Below are 13,737 nucleotides of genomic sequence, written 5' to 3'. Positions count from 1 at the left end.
TTTAACAGACATATCACAACCCTACAGACTTAACATCTAAACAAACACATCACAACCCTACAGGCTTAACACTCTTAACATACACATCACAACCCTACAGACTTAACATCTAAACAAACACATCACAACACTACAGACTTAACACTCTTAACAAACATATCGCAACACTACAGACTTAAAACACTTAACAAACACAGTCCCCACCCTACCGACTTAACACTCAAAACAAACACAGTCCCCACCCTACAGACTTAACACTCAAAACAAACTCAGTCCCCAACCTACCGACTTAACACTCAAAACAAACACAGTCCCCACCCTACAGACTTAACACTCAAAACAAACACAGTCCCCACCCTACAGACTTAACACTCAAAACAAACACAGTCCCCACCCTACCGACTTAACACTCAAAACAAACACAGTCCCCACCCTAACGACTTAACACTCAAAACAAACACAGTCCCCACCCTACCGACTTAACACTCAAAACAAACACAGTCCCCACCCTACAGACTTAACACTCTAAACAAACACAGTCCCCACCCTACCGACATAACACTCTAAACAAACACAGTCCCCACCCTACAGACTTAACACTCTAAACAAACACAGTCCCCACCCTACCGACTTAACACTCAAAACAAACACAGTTCCCACCCTACAGACTTAACACTGTTTATATTGATATGAAGTCATATTTAACAGGCTTCTTTTATAGTTCTGTTGAATGTCTGTTGAGGAAATATCTTTGAGATTTTAATGAAGACGTGGGACATGATCACTGATGACCAGAACATTCCTTTTGTGTTTTGTAATATAATTCTGATATTACATCATTGAATTGGAGGACATTTTGAAAGTGAAGACATTTCCATTTTTTTGAAGACCTAAGTAATGCTTTTGAGAATCACCCCATCAAACTAAAAGAAGTAAAGAAAACTTCTTCACAATTATCATCCACTTAGTAACAGAAATGATTCTTGAACACATGTTATATGCATATATTTGTTACTTTAAGAAATATTTGTAAAAGCTTTACATGTTTCTTGAAGGTATTTGGTGTAATTTTGCACAGCTTTGGTCATAATTTTTGCTCGGTCATATAAGTCTGAGGTGGCCTTATTGGGTATACTGTAACCAGGTTCTGTAATTGTACTTCAAAATGAATATGTCATTTCTGCCTTTAATGGGACACTAAACAAATTAGGATTTCATAAAAATTGTACATAAGAATCTATGTGTGTTCTTATGAATATTGTACGCCTCAATCGTACACACAAAGCACATTACAGTTCCATTTGATTTGTAAATGAAATTTATCACAACATGTTTGTACTACGCAATGCACTGTAAACATATAGAAAATTATTATGTGATAAATATGTTATAGTTAGACATTCAAATTTTTAATTTTCATCAATTTTGTTTGTCCAAACTGACCACAAGAAAGTTGTTTTGATGCCGACAACATTTCGGAAAGTCGTAAGAAAAGATTCTTAAACAGAACATCCTATAACATACCACTAGCCTTCAATATATCGCTATAACAATAGATAGATGAACCAGTCTGTACCTGTTGTTGTGGAATATTGAATTCTTCGTTGAATCACAATATAAGATTACAGTACCAGGAAGGTACTTAAATACCACACTTGTTGCAAATGTTGATAAACCACATGTATATATCTATAAAGAGGGTACAGTTTGAATTTTATTATTTTTTATTTTTTTTGTTTTTATTAACATGGGATTCATGTAGTACAGGTAAACATCTGGCTAAATTTTTTAAGGCCTTTTCTTTCTGTTTTTGCTTTATTTATAGTTGATTCATTTGGATGAAAGGTAAAATAATTTTGTGCGGTTGATAACGTATCAAATTGGTTCACTATTTGATAAAACATAAATGGTTTTGAATGCATGTGTTACAAATTGAACATCAACTAGTATTGCTTATTTTGTGTCATCATATCGTGAGATTAATGTTTCCAGTTGCGTTTAGTTTTTTTCTAAAATTCATAATTGTGTGTGGAAATGTGCCATGAACCAGTTGCAAAGTAGAATTGTGACAAAATTTACTGTAATCATCATGTAATGAGTCAAGGGAGGTAACACCCAAATTTTGACTGAAAGCCCAGGTGAAGGACTAATATTTTAGGACAATGAAACGAAACAGCATTTCTTTGCAATACTACAGAGCAGTAATAGATGTTTTATTGGCTTATTACAAGATAATTCTGGTAATTATTTGAGGCAAACTTGATGTTAACATGTTTGTGTGATAAGCTTCATGTACTCCTACCCATTGAAATACATTGCTGAACATGGCATGTCTTGCTGAATTCTTTTTATAGACATGTGTGCTGCCAACAAGTAAGGAAAGCAGGAAATGAAAGCTGAAGGTGTTTATTTTTGAAATGGCAAGAAAAAGATACAGGATTCAAACACTCTGTAGAAAGTTTTTACAATTTTCTTCATGGAGTATTCCAATTTGGTTAGCGTCACATTGGACATATTTGGCTGGCAGGTTCCACTGACAAAGTCAGACATTTGCAAAAATGGTATGACATTGAGAATTATTTAAGGGTCAGATGTAAAAGTTATTAAAACTTTCCAACAGATTCTTTCATAACAAAAACTTGAATGTCCATGATATGAATCATTAAGGTACCAGGTATTTGTGAAAAGCATTGAATACCAGGTGAGTAATGCAAGCCTGACATTTGACCTCGTTTGTAGAATCAAGCACTTTTGTTTTTACCTTAACACCTAGCACTGTATATTATCTTACACTTTTAATAATACAACTACCGGTAATACCCAAGGAATATTTATGATCCCAGGGCAGTCTGTTGTTGATGGAGGGAATATAACCATGTACATTGTATGTGTGCTGTAGAAAAAGCTTGACAAATCTTTGTTAGTTTCATAGTACACATTATCCCTTAAAGGGTTGTGTATCAAGTAGTTTTATTATAAGTGAATCAAATGTCAGGGGATGATTTTAAGCTCCTATTAAATATTTAGTAAGAAATGTCTGTGATATTTTTCTCTGTATATTCCATATTTTGTGTGATCCTGATGACTATAGAGATGATCAATGTATATAGAGGTCCGTCATAGATGATGTTAAGATGTCCTTGTAATGAGTTTAGTATTATTCCAGTAATACATCTTAGCAAATCAGAAGTGGTAGAACTTTATTTCTAATTTACTGCTAATGTGAGATGCGATTACAATAATTCAACTAAAAGGATGATGTATTGAAGAACTTTATGCTATTTTACATGTACTTCTAGTGTGACAGGGTGAAATAACACATGTATAGTGATAATTAAACGTCATTTGATAAAGGACGTGAGTTTTTGTTGTAGAGGTTCGATATGCCATGAGCATCAGTGTTCAGAGGATATTTGCCAAGGGATAGAACCATTTGTACAGATGTCAGGATGTTGAGTATTTTTGGAAGATAATTCCTGGTTCTAAAGGTACCTTGCTGCCATATCCCACAGGAATACTTTTTATGTCATCTGACCCTGAAGGTCAAGATGACCTTTTTCTATCATGCATCTTTCAATATGCAACGTCCATGAACATTTCCTTTAAAACACTAATACTTCCTGAATTTAAGAATTAATTGCTCACCTCTACAGATGTTTCAGACAAAACTGGAATGAAATCCATTCGAGCATTAAGTAAGAGTAGCATTTTGAATCAAAGTATTGTCTAACTACCCTTTTAGGGCCCAATCTCCCTCAATGAGACATCATTGAGGGTGGAGAATCATTTCTGGAATTCAGAAAGTTGAGGACTTATGGGCGGGGCTCCAAAAGGAGGAGTTAGTCAATATTTTTCTTCTTAATGCTTGGGTAGATTTTAGCTCATTTGAATGGATTTATACCAAATGTGATCTGAATATCATCATGGTAATTCATCAGATTTATCAGACTGTCATCTGCAAATTCTGTAGATGTCCATCCATACCTCGATTGTCAAATGACCATTAAGGGCAATGGCCCTCTTGTTTCTAGTTTCCTTTACTTTGAGTGTTAATTTTGCTCTTTGCCTCAACCATGGTATTTTTCTTCTTAGAAAAGCACTCTTTGTATTGCTTTTTCAGGACATAAAACAAGATTGATGGAAATAAATGACAACAAGGAACATTGAATTGAATTTCTTTTATGTAACATCAGCCAGCTTTAGTGTTTCAGCAAGCCATAACAACATCAATTTATTAATTTCTCAAGGCCAAACAATCACATATGTTTCATGATAAAAGAACCTTAAAACTATATATACCTTGTTAGTGGTGCTGGTTGGGAGATGCTTATGTTTTAGTCTTTTGACTGAACACTCAATGACAAGTATATCTTGTAGATTAGTCATCACAGCATGAAAGTGTTACTGGACAATATAACGGTCACCCCAGCAGAGGCCTTGCCCAGAGCTTTAAAACAGTCACACCAGCGGAGATTTGACCCAGGGATATAAAACAGTCACACCAGCTGATCACATCAGAGAATGCCTTTTCCTCAGTCATAAAGCAGTTACACAAGGAATGCCTAGCACAGGGCCATAAAACAGTCACAAAAAGGTAGGTCTAGCCCTGGGCCATAAAGCAAGTTGCATTATGGGGTATCTAGCCTTGAACCATAAAAAAGTTACACAAGGGAACAACTAGCCAAGCCCAGGACCACAAACACTCACAAATGGAGAATTCGCTCAGTTCTATAAAACAGTCAAAGCTGTGGATGCATTGCCGAGGTCCACAAAAAGTCATACTGGTGGAGACCTAATCCTGGGCCACAAAACTGTCGGACAAATGGAGGCCTAGCCTACTTTCATCTGTGAAAGCCTTACCTAGACTCTGGTGTTAGGTTGTACAAGAGGCCCATAGGGCCTGTATTGCTCACCTAAATCAGTTCACCGAAATTTTGAAAACTATGATTTTTCATTTCTGACTAGTAGCAATTTGTAGGAAATGATGATGGATGCTGCAGTATGCCATAAGCTCACTTGGCCCTTTGGGTCAGGTGGGCAAACCATCCTGAAAATTACCCATACATGATCAGCCTTTCAGTAGCACGGTGAGAATTATCATCAACTGTGATGTAAGAATTAAAGACAAAGGACATGATGTTGAGACATTTGACATTATATTAAGGAAATGACATGTGGAGAGAAAATGGTGACACTGAAGGCTTAGTGATAGAGAAAACATGTACACGCTTCTGTCTAACCTATAAAAATACACCACACCAGTTGAGAACTTCACACACAGAAATTTTGTGTATGAAATGGGAACTGATTTTAGATTTCATATATCATAAAACAATCCAAACAGGATGTTGATATCCCTGTGATAGTCTATATTTGTGTAAAATGACACATTGATGCTAACATTATAGAAACCAGGACCCAGTTTTCAAAGACTCATTAGGGATAACCAGTGGTTAGTGAAAATTTTCAAATATGAATTAAAAAAATTGAGAATATTCTTTATCATTTCACAGTTGTAGATTTGTTAAGACAAGTCAGATTGATGTATTTTGAATGTTAATTTTACCTTGAATGCTTTTGTATTTTCTGTGGTAACAACTTAATTTTTCACGAACTGCAGGTTTTATTCTTACTAATCTTTGAGTAACCTGGACCAGACAGTAAGTTTCACTCGTCTACAATTAACGCTACTGAGGAACAAAAAGTGTGATTCAATTTTAACGGGACTGACTTTGAAGGAATAACTTTAAGATCTGGAGTAGAAATTTACAACAAGGAAAAATAAGTTTCATGATTTATCAGTGATGATTAAATGTCATTTTCTCTGTAAACTTTTTTTTCAAAAAATAACTGATTCGTCAATACATGATTTCTTTACCGCATTTTATAGGATTGAATGAAAGGACACTGGGAGTACTAGTTTTACTATTGGTTTCAACATGGAGAAAATCTCCATGTGGTCAAGCAGTGACCCCCAATCCTTTCATAGCCAATCAATGAATCTAACTATAAATCCTCGCAGCCTTGGTGAAAAGAGTGTGCACTTGCCACACCAACACTAGAGAGTTGGAATTTCAAAAAGACAAACAATGTATTTTCAGTGCATTCATCGTCAATATCACAGACATAGCATAACATACCTTGGTATACAAAATACATTTCTCATTTTCTGGCCAGCGGCCGCCTGCTGCATATATTTCCAATGTACAGACATCAGGGATTCAAGGATATGGAAATTAAAGAAATTTTAAACATCCCCTTGGCCTTCACATGAGCTATACAAAATATAATTTGCAAAACAAATTTATCTATATCTCCAGGAACTTCAAATAAATCCTGATAAATCTTCTATTAAATCTGTCTTCATTTTCACTTGACATCTGGACTCCTTACTAAAACACATGATACAATAACCTGCCAGAGACCTGACACTTGTAATATTTGTACACCAGGTATGCCAGATCTGATCACAGGTAACGAGAAATTCCATGACTATGTAAAGCACAAGCCACATGTGTCCTACAGGTGGTTTTAAAAATCATCGAGATATCAGTAAATTATGTTCCAACGACAATATTTCATCATATCCTCATCAACTTGTCTATCATTCTTATAAAACATTTACACCTTTTCATCCTTCAGACCATTGTATCACAACGCTATGTATACAAGCTTTTGATACTACCTAGTATATTAACAGCATATTCCAGGATCACACAGTAACTTTTCACTATCTAACACATCCTAAAATCATTCAAATCATTCATAAAAAAAACTCACTTCTATTTCAAGTTTGAAAAAAAAGAATGTACATTTCAAGAGTACAAATTTTATCTTACCAGGTACTTTACCTATAACTTTTAATGGAAGCACGGGGATCTCAGTACAGGATAAAACGGGAGACACACATTGTTTGCAGGTGATAATACCTTTTTCACATCCAATCAGTGATCAAAACCTGTTCACCCTGGTGAATTTGGTGAATGTACTAGCATATACATATTGCACCAGGAGACCATTCTATCATGGATGTTGTTTAATGATGCAAATGCAATATGGTTTACAGTGACTTAATGTGCAACGTCCATATATAAGCACCATCATGAATAAGCAGACAAAATACTTCCTTTCTACAAAAGTATAAACTGCTATTAGGTTAGTGCAGTAAGATCAACAAGTAAAATACCACGATATCGATATAGATAAATGTACTGTGACCTTGTACAGCTAAGTATGGCGAAAAACTTTGACGCAGTAACATTGATAGCAAATAATACCCAGTTCATTCTTCACTTAGAAGACATTTTCTCATATGAAGACTTCATGATAAGTACACTATACCACACATTCTTATCATATGATAGGACACTATATATAGCACATTCCCAATCACATGACAAGACATTTCTATTGCAATTTAATATGTAACACATTCCTAATCACATGACTGGCATCCAATCCTCATCACTCTCCTCCAAGTTGTGCAGTCCTGGAACCACAGAGGACCTTGTCAGCCCCCAGAATTTTTGAGGCTTCAATTCCTTCATCGTGGACGTGAATTTCCAGCCCATGTGAGAGTTGCAGCGTCGACACTGGGCAATTGTCCAGGCATAGCTGTAACAGTTAACCATGTTACAACCAAATATAGGCATTCATGGTTCATTACATTACTTCATTACAGATAACTTTTCCTGAAAGTTTCCATTTCAAAAGCAAAATATGAACTACATCAGCCTGTTTTCTGATGTCTTAACTGACATATGTATAAGAATTCTGAATTTTTTGTGGCTGTTATGAAGATATGAAGCTTGAAGTTTATTCCAGCAAAATTAAATTAATTATTTTGAAATATCTGATTCTAGATAAGCAAATTCAATTTACAAATTCATGCTTTTAATGTGTTCTTGGGTTTGGAATATAAGAATGCCTCAATTTTGAATAGAATACCTGAGATCACCTACAATAAGATTCCTTAACTGTATAGCTTTAGTCTGAGATTTCACGACTCAATCCTAATCAAGATAAATGTTATTTACTCATGTTTTACTCCTAATTCTACAATTATTTACATATACATACAGGTATATATTATATATGCATTTACATAATTTTACATATACATTATTACTTTAGAATGTTTTCAAGGTGTCGTAAGATTTTCAAAGCACATACCCTGGAAACCAACTATGTTCTGTTGAAGGTCGTCCAATCAGATTCAAATTTTGAGCTTTATGCACCGTCATAGTTTCATGAACATAACCTCCAGGATTGACATAAGCCCCGAGAGGCCCTTCAATGGACAGACTGAAAACATCATTCTTATTCGCTACCTGGTATCCACAGCCCTTACAGCAGAGTATAGAACACTGAAGAATCAAGCATGACCTTACATGAGCATAATTTACTACAATATCATAATAAATCCTAATCAAGGGATATTGAAGCATAAAACATAAAAATTTAGGTTCAGATAGGATTTTAAAATACCCTAGGCAAATCTTATTGTTTAAATGGATTTTTTTGCCTAGATATGAACAGCATTTTTTACCTAGGTAAAGTTTAGTGTTTGAATAGCATTTTTTTTACTTTTTCTAGCATTTGAATAGCACTTTTTTACTTTTTCTATGATGCTCAGGGCACACCGCAGCCTCTGTACTGCACTGTCTATACTAAGGAGGTTGACACGGAGTCCATCATCGAGAGGCAGGTTCTGTGTGACCCAATATGACAACTCTACTGCATCTTGAGGCATATTCTCTGGTCGAAATGTTTCATTCCATTTGTGAAGTTCCTCTTTTGTCCGCTGCATCACCAGCTCCTGTAAAAAAAAAATTAAAAATTATACATTTTGTATTTCATACAAGTTTGTATATGTACAATATGTCATGGTTTTGGGACTTTGACACATGGGAAGTGAAAACTTGTGTCAAGCCTCACAACATATGAACCATTTGGTCATAGGATATATACATTCAGTCAGGGATGACCTTCCTTTGTGTAATCTTTACAGTGAATGGATTTTCTGAACATTACCTCTTGATTTTCATTTCTTAACTTATCTTTAAAAGTGGATCCTGTGTATCGATAATGTACAGACAGGACTGTATATATACTTACCGCATCGTACATTTTGTAAACCCAAGGTGGCCACCAGGTGAAGCAAGCAGCAGTGAACTTGTTAATCTGTCAATAGATACATTCACAATAAAACATGGACAAGTTAAAGTCTATGGAACCAATGAAATCAGACTTCATCAACTTCACACATGAATACACACACACTTAGTGAAATCCTCATGAGGATTTGCAAGAATAAAACAAAACTTGTTGTTTGCATAAGAACAATTGTTTCCAGTGAATTGTATTAAATCATAAATTTATGTGCCAATGACAATCTGCATCAGCGCAGTAGTTGTCGCTTGTTTTGTCCTTCTGGTTGCCACCAGTCATGCGTACAAAAGAGTAAACAGTATACAGTAGATCTACACTTAACAAATTACAGTGTATTTTATCTAAAATTGGCTGCTTAATTGTTTATAAATTCAAACCTTCATCTATAGACCTGAATGTTTGACAAAAAAAAAATAGCTTGATAGAATTTAGAAGGAATGGAACACAAAATATATTTGACAGAAACTAAATCTAATTCAACAGTGTTCTAATCATCAGTGTTTACTTCACTAAGGCAAAGAAGAAAAAAAATTGGAACCAAACAAAATATTCAACTCATCCAATGTATTTGATTCAAGAGTGAGTTTTACAGTATATTCTGAATACAACACACTATACAATTCAACACAAAATTCTCTTTAATTTCAGTCTCTGGTAAAAGTCTATGTAAGACAGCTCCAGACATTTTGTATGACTTATTTTTTTCCAGTAGTGATCATTGTTAATGTTTCTCAATATTCTCACACGTGTTTCCTAAAAATATTTTGGAATGAATGACAGACAATCCAATGTTTTCATCATAAAGACAAAGCATGCTGCAAGCATCATTTTCCTTGGTATAATTTAATTCCTCTGTATGCATTAATACATTTACAGAGTACACATATGTCTGATATTTGATACTGAACTTCTGACAAAACCCACCTATGTACTTTAGAGTTGCTTAAAAGTACAAACCTGTCTTTTGTTAACCATTGCTACACTGGTCAGAACGTTGCCTTGTCTGTCCACTGCTGTGCAGGTTTTGACCACACTGTCCTGATCAGAAGGACAACAGAACTTGCAGTGGGACGGAGGCCGAGCTCCCTCAAGACAGTCTGGCAAAACCTTCTCGGGCAATATCTTTACTTTTCCAATTAAAATCCTTTAACAAATATCACCAAAATCCTTAAAAATTTGAATGAAATACTCTTGATGAGAGATGCTAATTATAGATTATAACAATGTTAACCAGAGATTCACATAGATATGAATAATGTTACATATATGTACCATGAGACAAGATATACAACAAAACATGTATTTAGCAATTCAATTTTGACAAAACACCTGAAAAATTTGGTGAGTAAGATATATATATCCAACAAAATGCTACAGTTTGTTTGTCTTCCTGGCAAAAATTCACAACTATCAAGAAACAGTCTCTTTCAGCAAATTGCGACAACTCCCCATGTGTTAGTGAAACGAGAGAGGAAGAGAGTATGATAATTGACAAGGCGATATCTGAAGGCACTGAATGAAACAAAAGGCCAATGGGGCCATTATCACTCGCCTCGAAAAAAGAATTATTCTATACTCTTACCCCTACTTCCCATATTAAACTCTGTCACTTTTTAGACCACTGATTTACACAATACTGAATCTCATTCATCAAAGAATATTTCAAGCAAAATGTGGTAAAATACATTCATTGCAATAGAAGACGACCGGTTTCTAAGATTACATTAATCTACCCTACTGAGCCATGTCTCCTAACCATAATGAAGACTGCAATTACACTACTATACCCCACTGGAGGGAGCAAAGACCAACTCTTTCTGCAAAACTAAAGGATGCTTCAGACAAAATTGTGACAAAATCCAGCCATACAGAAAAGAAGTGATTCAAAACTCTGCACATGAACCAATTTCAGCAACAGTTTATATAGACAAGAAATATAACCATCAAGTGTTATTTAAACAATTGTAAATGACTCAAAATTACCCAGTAGGTGAACGTTCTGTGTCAACAATATGAAAGCGCTGACGACCTTTGGCTTTGACTCTCATAGTTGACAATCCCGTGTTGTCATCGGTCTCATCTCTTACAGAGAATATCTCGGCTGTGGTTCCTATGGTTGCCATGGTGTGGGCACCCTCCTCATGAGTATGTCTACAATAGAAGAAGACACTGATCACTGTTGTGTGACAAGAATGATATACGATGTAATATTTAAATCAACAATGTAAAATTTAGAGTTTATCTGTTCAGCTCCCTTTTCATACCATGTACCATAAAAACAAAAAAAATGTGCAGGTCTTTTTTTTTTTGAGAAAATAAAAGTCCAAATTTAGGGGTATGCTCATTACATAGTTACAAGATTTTCGATGTTTTTTATCATGGAAAAATCACAGATCTGATTACTAGCTATTTAGGGCTTGGTGTATTCACTTATACACTAAATTACTTTTTCAGGCAAAGATCTTCTGTTTCAATTATAGTAGTTAAATTCCTGTCTTATTTGCAAAGTTATTGCCAAAGGTTTGATCTATGATGTTTATGCCTATGTCTTGTATGTGAATATAGGTAAAAATGACCCTGATAGGTTTTTTTCTGTGATGGACTGTAGGATACATATGCGGCTTTTGACTTGAATTTAAAATCAAAATGTTTCATTTTTGCCAACTTTGTTATTGACTTACCAGTTAAAGGTGATGTGTGTGGGGACTAAAAGATCTAAAAGCATTCTGTAAACTACATTCTTGTCTTACCTGTAGGCTACAACCCCAAAAGTTTTGTCTGTGTCCACTACACCTTTGATCATGGCTACTGTGTGTTGGTGAAACAGGTGAAGGGGAATGGTCTGGCCGGGGATGAGTACCATTCCTGGTAACTGGATGATGGGTAGCGTCACCAGCGAGTCATCATCAAGGATTGTACGGCCTCTCACATCCTCAAGGTCACTTCCCAGGTACTTCATGAAACATTTTGCAAAATTGATTTTAAGATTAAGACAAAATCTAAAGATAACAACAATATATTATTTCACAAATACCTCGACATGATACAGTGTAGCTGTAGATAGATACAAGTACCTGAACTGGTAATTAAATACATCTCAAATGTCTTACTGTACTTCTATATGCAACAGATGTAACAAAGGTCATTATCTTTTACAATGCCTCTGGTGGAACTCAAACCCAAAACCTCTGGATTAATAGCTATAGTCTTACACTCAACCAATCATGCTATATAGAAGATTTCTCTTGTCAGTGACGTATCATACAGAGTGTTGAGAAACTTTTTATATTTGTTTCTAACACAGTGAAGAAATTTGACTTCTAATTAAGTTGCTGACTAAACTGCTCTGGTTAGACCCGTCAGGGCAAAGTCCACAATAATTACAGCATATGGGGGCATATAGGTTGGTGCAATGTAGGACTAGATAACAACTTGTTTTTACCACGAATCACACATAATTATTGGTTTTCAAATACAGATTACATATTGCTCTAGTTTTTTTATTTAATAATTGTCAAGGTAAGTATACACAAGCATGTTTGTCATTTTAAACACAGAATTCTATCTTTATCATAATTTTATCATGCAAATGTACATGTATACTCTCTCAATTAATAATGTATTAGAGATTGAGAGGGTATACACGTACATTTGTACATTTGCAATATCCAAACAATTAAAAGCTACATGTACATGTTGAAATATATTTGCATCATCATTACCGAGTGAGAAGTTGGAAGAGAAGAATCAAATGTTATAGGTATTGATTGTTGTCTTTTGGTCTTTTTGGTAAATTTCTTTGATTCCTGTTTCTGTGTTGGCCTGTTCTCTGGTATGTCTTCTTCTTCGTCAGATACATTCAGTTCAATTTCAACATCATCCATCATATCTTCTTCAACATCTTCCTCTATCAAATATAGTCACAAACCATGTTCATTTACAAGTATAAAAGTCATACGAATTTTACGAAGATTGATAAATGTTTGATACTTCCAAACAATAGTCATGACAATCACTGATCCTGTAGTGAAATATGATAGTCTGGCAACCATTTCGATTTTTATGTTTGCACCAAAAGAGATGCGCATTACAATAATTTTACAAATAAACGACATTTTTTAAAAAAAAAAAAAAGGTTGATCCGTCAAAACTGGAGATGCTATTGTATACGACAGCAAGAATGTTTCGACTATCAGCCTCGTGACAAGAAAGGAAACTATTGATGTTACAGATAAATTTAATTTTTGGTTCGCCACAACAAATGTCATTGTTGAACTGAATTACATAATATATTTATTTAAATTTATTTTATCCTGAAATTATATTCATCTAGGAATTCGTCAAAACTAGAAACGCCACAACATTGACGTAAAAGACAATTATTCTACATGACAAAAACGCAGAAAAACAACATGCTGACAAGTCTGTCTATTGTAACGTATGCTCTTCTGTTAATGTTTCTAAAGTTTCATACCGTCATCCTCATCCCCATCTCCGTTCCCCATGTTTACTCCTAACAGCGGTAAGAGATCGTCAGCCATTTCTTGTTTATATTCAAGAATTCTG

The 13,737-nt window shown here is 34.9% G+C and overlaps 1 protein-coding gene across 1 annotated transcript; it reads right to left on the bottom strand.

The window, feature by feature from the left end:
- Positions 1-4,163: 4,163 nt before the first annotated feature.
- LOC132558460 (protein cereblon-like) lies at positions 4,164-13,716 on the bottom strand. The gene is made up of 9 exons (XM_060223036.1): positions 13,646-13,716; positions 12,894-13,078; positions 11,922-12,124; positions 11,155-11,322; positions 10,129-10,315; positions 9,118-9,183; positions 8,618-8,818; positions 8,173-8,366; positions 4,164-7,614 (listed from the first exon to the last, which is right to left on the bottom strand). The coding sequence occupies exons 1-9, from the start codon at positions 13,710-13,712 to the stop codon at positions 7,440-7,442; spliced, it is 1,446 nt and encodes a 481-aa protein (XP_060079019.1). The 5' UTR covers positions 13,713-13,716; the 3' UTR covers positions 4,164-7,439.
- Between the last annotated feature and the right edge of the window lie 21 nt (positions 13,717-13,737).

This window comes from Ylistrum balloti, unplaced genomic scaffold (assembly GCF_031769215.1).
Source record: "Ylistrum balloti isolate Yb309-2 unplaced genomic scaffold, AGI_CSIRO_Ybal_v1 Utg370790, whole genome shotgun sequence".
NCBI lineage: Eukaryota > Metazoa > Mollusca > Bivalvia > Pectinida > Pectinidae > Ylistrum > Ylistrum balloti.
The sequence above is the reverse complement of the archived record's forward strand: the minus strand, read 5'-3'. Positions and strand labels throughout refer to the sequence as shown.